This window comes from Lactuca sativa, chromosome 2 (assembly GCF_002870075.4).
Source record: "Lactuca sativa cultivar Salinas chromosome 2, Lsat_Salinas_v11, whole genome shotgun sequence".
Classification (NCBI taxonomy): domain Eukaryota; kingdom Viridiplantae; phylum Streptophyta; class Magnoliopsida; order Asterales; family Asteraceae; genus Lactuca; species Lactuca sativa.
In genome coordinates, this window is record NC_056624.2 from 34579007 (window position 1) to 34587599 (window position 8593).

The 8593-nt window shown below is 33.3% G+C and overlaps 1 protein-coding gene across 1 annotated transcript; it reads left to right on the forward strand.

Annotated features, from left to right (window-relative positions):
• The first annotated feature begins 3034 nt into the window (after positions 1-3034).
• On the forward strand, positions 3035-6323 carry LOC111893803 (uncharacterized). Its single transcript, XM_052768296.1, has 12 exons — positions 3035-3189; positions 3293-3371; positions 3747-3834; positions 4007-4156; positions 4365-4496; positions 4765-4888; positions 5170-5208; positions 5292-5366; positions 5473-5532; positions 5654-5718; positions 5804-5894; positions 6078-6323. The coding sequence occupies exons 1-12, from the start codon at positions 3103-3105 to the stop codon at positions 6120-6122; spliced, it is 1035 nt and encodes a 344-aa protein (XP_052624256.1). The 5' UTR covers positions 3035-3102; the 3' UTR covers positions 6123-6323.
• The last annotated feature ends 2270 nt before the right edge of the window (positions 6324-8593 follow it).

Here is an 8593-nt window from a genome sequence, read left to right on the forward strand (position 1 = left end):
AAAACGTTTTCTAAAATGACTTAACGGTTATTTTTTTTAATGATTATCCTTTAATCCTAAATAATCGCGTGTTTCTGCACACGTCTCGATAAAGTGCACATCATTTCAACTGAAATGACAATTTTCAATTTCGCACGTATTCCCATTGCATATTTTGTCCTTGTAGGTCAAATGGATGCCAATTTTGGCAACACACTTAATGCGATCCACTTGCAAATCGGGTATAATATTACACTTTTTCACAACTTGACCCGATTTTCCAAACTATATAAGGTTTTCAAAACCGATATGTTCCTATTTTACGCTCTTATCATCTTCTTCTCCATACTCTCTCTACAAAACTGTTCTTCAAGCTCTCAACCTGCAACAATGGTGTCATTCCAAAATGCCCCAAAATTTTCAAAAACTGTCCCAAAGAAGAAATCCTCTAAGTGCTTTGCTTCATCTTCTTCAACTGAACCCATTCTTCATGAAACCACTAAAATTTTCTTGCTTGATCCTATGGATTATGATGAATCCATAAAAGTGATGATTGAGTTCATATCTTGATATCCCATCTCCATTCCACCCACAAAAACCCTAAATCCCCAAATACCTATTCAAATCCTTCATACTGCTTAAGGATCAAGGTCCAGGATGGAGTCCTGGAAACCAAAATCATAATGGATCGCATTGTTCCTATGTCAAAACAAACCTTTGTCAAGGTTATTGGAATACCAGAAAACCCCAAAGGTTTCACAGTGCAAGAACCAACAGCTGAAGAGTTCCAGACGTTTCTTACTGAAATTGGGTATATAGAAGAGTTTAAGGCCAAGAAATTCAAGAAATCAACTGTTCTTGGCCTTTGGATGGTACTCATGCACCTCATTCTTCGAGGGATTTCCGGCAAGCATGGCGGCACCGATACAATGAGCAAAGATTGGCTCTATATTGTTTACAACATTTACCATGGGAGGACCAATCCTGTACATCTGACCGATGTCTTGTGGCAAGATTTTCAGAAATTTCCAGTAAAGAGGAAGCCTCAAGAAATTTCTAGTCCGAGGTTCTGGGCTCTTACACTTCAACAATTCTACTGAGAGAGACAGCCGATCAACACAGAACCAAAAGAGTTATTTCTCTCCTTTAAGGCTATAAAGATTGATAGACTTCCGAACCAATCATCTTTCGGACCCACTCGTTGACTGCCTCAACAGATGTTGGCCACTGTACCATCTGAATATCCCTTTTTGAAATATCACATAGAGACTTCGACTGTGTATGACCCAACACAGTCTACCCTAGTCTCTATTGAACAACCCTTTGATGTGGTCAAACCATTCTCGACTGGTGGCAAGAAAAAGAAGGCAACTAAACAAAAAACATCTCCCACCAAACTAAAAACCAAAAAGAGAGCCAAAGTCAATGATTCCTCTTAAAAGGAGCCACTTAACGACATTCTGACTGACTCTGGTCATCTACTTACCCCCCAGTCCACTACTCTAAAGTACCTTTCGGAGCTTCAATACCACACGCACAGACACACGAGGAGTCACCACATGATCCACCCTCACCTTCCCAAAAAAGTGATGCATGTGTTGAAAAGAGTTCCTTGAACCCCCCTGGAACACACTCACGAGTCATCTCGGAAATCCCTCTTTCTTCCATACACGCACTATCAGAGGCCCCTGCCTCAGATCCTAAGCTTGTTGGGGTTGTCCCTCCAACTTCAAAAGCCATAACTGGTCTGATACCTGGCTCAGGTAAAGGACAACCAGGTTCTAACGATGCAAATTGGATTGATTATGTCAACAGGGATCACACAAGACATCCAAAGCTCACTCGTTCTCAAGTTGAATCAACTCTCATCTCCATGAGAAATCGAGCCATTCAGAGCAACCTGCCATTTATTCCTCCCACAGATGATGTCACAGATCAAGAGTTTGCATCACGAGAGGCTCCCTAAACCACAATCATCTCGGACGATCCTCCAAAGTCTCCTCATCATGATGCCTTACATCCTGACCCTAACGAAGAACATTCCACGGAGTTCATGTTCGATTATGAGAACACTACCATTGCCGCTCCTATGCTCCTCTTCATTTCACTCTCTGTAAAAGCCCTCATCATCAAGACATGTCTATGATTTCGAACTGACGTTTATCTTCATCGGAGTCCGTTGATGAAGAAATTCACATAGATGACCAAGTCCATAACACACTTGGAGGTGAATCAGAATCGAACCCTCCCAAAGAAAATCAAACAGAGAACAATCCTGATCCTTTCGAACCTCCAGTCAACAAAACTTATGGCTACAATTATCTTAAACATTTTAAACTTTTAAACTAAGATCTTCAAGTATTTGTTTTTTTAACATTATATTAGATTGGATTAAGCTATTAAAAGATTACTTGATATCTCACGTATTATTGAATAAAAAATCTCAATGTTCAAAGTTTGAGTAACTTCGTTTATGCCTCGTTTGTTTATATAAACAAGACTAATAAAACACGACGTATTTATTGCATTAAATTTATTTTCAGGTGCAATTAAAAAAAAATATATATTTTGGGTAATACCTGAATTACCCAAACCCGACCCATTACCCGAATTACCCAAACCCGGATTTAATTTGGGTCGGGTAACAGCTATTTTTTTTAACATAAAAAACCCGAATTACCCGAAACCCGAAAAAATTACCCGATCAATACCCCTAAAGATAATTAGGTAGATTTGTCATGTACATTGCTAATATAGGAAGAAATGAAAGAAAAATGCTATAAAACCAACTAAAATCAATATATTATTTATATATTTGTCACCTAACTGATATCATCATAAATGATTCGTTATGAAACCTTGTAAATATATATTTCATCACTAAATAATCATCACACTAGTTCTTAATGTTTGCATGAGCACGTGTGAACTTTGTGCAATAAAAAAAGATTAACTATGCATCTTAATGTTACAAAAAGCTCAGTTTAGGGACTATAAAAACGAAACTCAAACTAGGTGGACCAAAATTACAAGTTTCTGATATTGATAACATGGAGAGGGGGAGAGATTGGACTGCACAAACTCTGCTAAAGGCAAAGAGTAGAGAGGAGAAGTGTCCTAAAAATGTCTGTAACAACCTTCAATCCCCTCTCCTCGCTTTACACGCACCATACGCTTTCGCCAATTACCACCAATTTCACTCATTGCGCGGTATTCATCTCCCTCTGTCCCTTGGTTTCTGATTATGTTTGCTGTTTCTTATTTGTATCGACATTTTTGATTCGAAGATGAGATGGGTGTTGTGTTATTGCAGGAATTGAATCCCCGTTTGCGCTATAATGGTGCAAGGCTTCTGAGTATTTGTCCTCATGCTATTTCTTCACGAGACCAAGGTATATAAGAAATTGGGCTTAGTGTAATGTTGCTTGTTTGTCGTTCTTCAAGTAGCACTTAAAGCTTATCGATCATTGTTTAAATATGTACTTTTATCTGATTTCGATTTCAGAGACTCAAATATGTTTCGAAATTGACATAGTTTCTTTTAGGGCGAATGTGCATTTAGATCATTCAGAAAAATGTGAAATTATATAAATATCCATATGTGAACTATCTGATTTCGATATGTAAACCACCATATGTGAACTTTTCCTTATTGATAGTTCCAGAAAGGAAATCCCATGCGCATTTTAGTACAATATAGCGAAATCTGAATATTAATCTCTATGGTTTCTCATATATGATCTTTGCCTTATTGATTTAATCTACAGGAGTGTTAGATTCTGAACTACATTCTGTTCTTCAGTTGGCTACAGGCTCTGAACTATATGAGGTGGAAAAAATTCTTTTTGGAACAAGGTGTAACCTATTCACTCTTGTCTTGAAGTCAAAAAAACTGTATATATGATTTTGTGGGAATATGAATGTTTTCTTATGCAACCCTACAAAAAATTACAACTTTTTTGACATGAATCTATGTAATTTTTGGATAATCTTCATACTAATTATGTCAAAAAACTTTTCAATCCAGTTACTTTAGTCCATTGTTGAAGTCCATAGCAAAACCATCCGAAATTGATTATGTAATGATTGAGGAGGATCCTGAAGAGAGAGAGGAGTTTATAAGGATTTTGGAATCAAGATTCTTCTTCCTTGCAGCTGATGCTCGATCTTCATTGAGGTAAAGTTAGGGACAATTAGGTAATTTACATCTTTTGAGTTGAAGTTGCAAACAAGATGTTAATATATTCCAAACTCATGCCCTTCGAGTGTGTTTGTATGTATGGTTTTTAAGTGATTGTGAATTGAAGAATCGGAATCAGATAATCAGTTCCTTAGAGGTAGGGGTAATTTGGTAATTTTACGTTTATGTTAGTAGTTATTTTCAGGGGTTGGAGGCCTACATATAGGAATGTTTTGCTTGGTGTGAGAAAAGAACTAAAAATACCTTGTTCAACAAAAATATCAACCGAAGATTTGGAAGTAGAAATTTTCCTTCACTTGTTGCAGGAGTACTCAAGGTAAAGTAAATACTCAAAAATCAAAATATTGTCTTTTTTTAGTATTTTTCAATTTACTTTATTAGAAAAATTGCAGACTTTCTATTAAGTGATGTATGGATAAGATGTTGAATGGATAAATGATGTATGCCTAGGGGAAGTGTTTATGTTTAATGAAGAAAGATTGTTTCTTTTTTAGACTGAATAAGAGTAAATGACCAATTTGCCCTTGTGTCTACAAGTGATGCTGTATATTGGCACATTTTATATTTTGAAAAAATGTTTGCAGTGAAGGTTCAAGAAGCTTGAAAAAAACTTCTGATAGTTTACAAGTTGGCTTAAGTCCATGGAAAGTGCAGGCTTTTGCTGCTTTAGGACATGGAGCTGAAGAGATCTTTTCAACAATTCTGAAGGTTTTACTTATTTATGAAATATGAATAATAATAATAATTCTTTTTACATATTTCTCTTTTGCCCCTTATATTTATGTTCTCTTTTGGTTATTAGAAAAATGTTTTTACTAAGGGCTAAATGCAAGAAATGAAAACATACTTTCAATGATTTGTTTTCACTTTTTTGCTATTACAACATTGTACTTTGAAAAAAATGATATAATCATGTAGATTTCATGAATAAATAAAAGTATGTTGCTATTTATTGCATTTATTCCTTTTCTTTACTTTTGGTTTTATAGGGTGGAGGGATGTTTACAGTGGGAAAGCTCTACAATTTCGTAAGAAATTACTTTTGAATATATTTTCATAAATTGAATTCTCAACTTAAAAAAAATGAAAAAAAATTCATGTGGTGTTGTAGATATCAAGTAAATTATCAGGCAAAGTGTTAGTGGAAGCAGCCAATTATCAAATAAAGAAGGAAGTTCTCAAAGAGGTATATATATATATATATATATATATATATATATATATATATATATATATATATATATATATATATATATATATATGTGATATGTTAATGTTATGATTGTTATCAGGGTGGAAGAATGGCAGCTATAAACTTGGAGTCAAGAGCAGCTTTACTTGCAGCAAAACAGGTGATTGGATTTGGATATAAATATAATTATATTTATATTAATATTATCATAATCTATTTATTTAAGTTATGAATTTTTTTTAATAATAATATTGTTTATGGATTGGTGATTTTGTGAACAGGGGTTAGCAGGTGCTGCATCGCGATATCTTGGAGTTAGGAGCATAATGGTGTTACTTGGCCCTATGTATTATTCCCTTTTTACCCTTCCACTAATAAATACTGCATTTATTTATTTATTTATTTATATTTATTTATATTTGTTTATGAAGGCTATGGGGAACATTACTAGCAGACATTGTTATTCAAATGCTTGGAACTGATTATGCAAGAATCTTGCGTGCAATTTATGCATTTGCACAGGTAAATCTCCAAAAAATAATAAAACCATTATTGCTTTAATCTGAAAAACATTCATCGTTTGATGCTATAAATGAAAATGAATATATATATATATATATATATATATATATATATATATATATACATACATGTGGTTTGGATTAATTTATATAGTAAAAATTATGTTATTTTTTTGTGGTTCAGATCAGAATCTCACGAACATACAGGCTACCATCGGATAGCAGATGAGAATAGTAGTGATTTAGTTTTAACTTTTATAGTGGTTGTTTTTCTTCTCTTATCATGTATCATTATTATATGATTATTATATCGTGTGTGTGTATGTATATATATATATAACATATGTATGCCTAGTTTGAAATGCAGATAGATAGTTTACACTTTACACAAAACAAAGAAAATTTTATTTATATGTTCTTATTCCCCTAAGGTAGAAATGTGAATATGTTAAAATGGTCCTGGTATCAGGTATTAATATACGCCTAAAACGGGTATCCGAGTATAGTCCATTTTAAACTGTCGTAACTGCTTTATTATTAGTCCGTTTGGGTTGTTTCTTTTAATTAGTTTTTATTTGAATGTTGTTCAATGTTTTGGTTTAATTTTATGCTTAAGAAAGAGCTTATTTTGATATGTATTGGCTAACTTACATGTCTATAAACATGGGTATCAAAACTAGTTGTATTTTTTTTATTTTTATTTTTGGAGAGTATAATAGTAATATGGCGAAAAGGGTATAAATGAAAATAAGGCAAAAAGTACCAAAATTTCCGATTTTCGGTTTTCCGGTTTTAGACCTATTTTCATTGCTACTTTAATTTAACTAGCAATGCAATGATGGAATAGTGTGTTTTATTGCATTGTATTTGAAGATCTGATCTTCATGTTTGCGACTATAAAGGGAAACCATCTCATAAGTGTTCATGTCAAAAGGGTACATGTCAATTCCCAAAATGACCTTTAATTCTTAAGGTACCATTTGGTAGATGAACTGGGTGGAACATAATTAGATTGGACTGGACTGGACTGAACAGAATTGGACTAACAAAATTGGATTGGACATGACAAATAATTTGTATAGCGTTTGGTAAGACTAGATCATAACAACACAAGCTGCCTGAAACTGTTTGGTAACAATAGAACTAGATAGAACATGATGTAAAAATGACCATATTATCTTTTTGCAAAAATGTTAATAACTCTATTTGACATACAAAACTTAAAAATTAACATTTTTATTAAAAAATTTATTTAAAATTCTCATATTAACATAAGTTCTAATAACAAATAATCAAAAATTGCTTCAAAATAAAAAAAATTTAAATGGTTCCCGAAATCCATAATTTTAAACATAAAATAACAATCTTCAATTGTCTTCTTTTAAAATAGTCTTCGCAAAAATGGTTTGGTAGTTGCATCCAAACTATTCCACCTTGGTAACAAATACATGCTTTTTTTTTTGCAAAATTGAAACAAATCCGCATGACTTCTGAAGAAGACAACTCCATGGTCTTCAACTCTCCATATCTACAAAGTTTAAAAAAAAAAAAGAGCATTCTATTGATTTTAAAGAAAGACGTTTGAGAGACGAATATTAAAGATTTTTACCGGTATGGCAAAAAATATTATTAAAATAAATGAAATGTTTGCAAGAGGTTGGAGAGATACAAAAGCTAATAAAATCAAAAGAAAACTACACAAAACAAATAGTGTACTTAACCTTAATAACAATTCACTTTCACTACCACCAACCAAGACAACTGAACAATTGAATAAAGTCTTCCAACTAACAGGTAAAAAAACTCGAGGGCAAGTACAAAAGTTAAGGGGCATTTTCGTCAGAAATTAAGTATCTACAACTTGAACCGGACAAAACAACATAAACTTGACAAGTACCAAACTAGGCAACAACAATTTTCTTATTTTAGCCTCTCAAGAAACAACAAAGATGTTTATCATAAACTGGACAGGAACAAAAGCTTAGGGACAATTTGGTCAAAAAATGGAACATATTATCAAACTGACAAAGAATGATTAGCCTCCTAAAGTTGATACTACGTTTTAACGATCTGAAGCATAACCAATAACGCTTAAATCATATTCTAACATAGTCCTTTTAATTAAAAACCAACAAAAGGAAACAAAATACACAAAGTAATTGAATTTCTTTGGGGAAGATCGATAAGAGGGATAAGGACAACATAATCGACCCTTATCTTCCCTCTATGTTGTTAAAAACTTTTGAAAATTGCTGGCAAGAGTTTAATAAACATACATGTCACACCCCCAAATCAGAATGACGGAAACGTTCGAGGGCGGAGGACTTCATGTAAGTATCACAACGTATGCAATATAGTAATCAAAGTACAAACAACCATTGAATTAATAAGTATAAGTTTTACATAAGTGTTTAAACATTACATATTCAAACATCAAAGTAGGTACAGTAGAAGACAAGAGTCGCAGTACGGTACTAGGTAGTCTTCTGAAAAGCTTTGGGAGTGTACCTGTCTACTGGATTCCTGAGAATACAAGTTATTTTGAAAGTGTAGATCAGCATTTAAGCTGGTGAGTTCATAAGTATTTTAGTTCTATAAAGTATACTCTAAGTTCTCTGGAAAAGTTTGCTGGTTCCTCCAGAAAATCCTATATTTCTTGATGTGATAAAAAGATAACCTCAATAGTACTCTCTGCAATTA

Coding starts and splice junctions, on each gene's coding strand:
- LOC111893803 (XM_052768296.1), top strand. CDS start 3,103: ATGTCTGTAACAACCTTCAATCCCCTCTCCTCGCTTTACACGCACCAT. Junction 3,835..4,006: donor AAAATTCTTTTTGGAACAAG/GTGTAACCTATT, acceptor TTTTCAATCCAG/TTACTTTAGTCCATTGTTGA. Junction 5,209..5,291: donor TGGGAAAGCTCTACAATTTC/GTAAGAAATTAC, acceptor GTGGTGTTGTAG/ATATCAAGTAAATTATCAGG.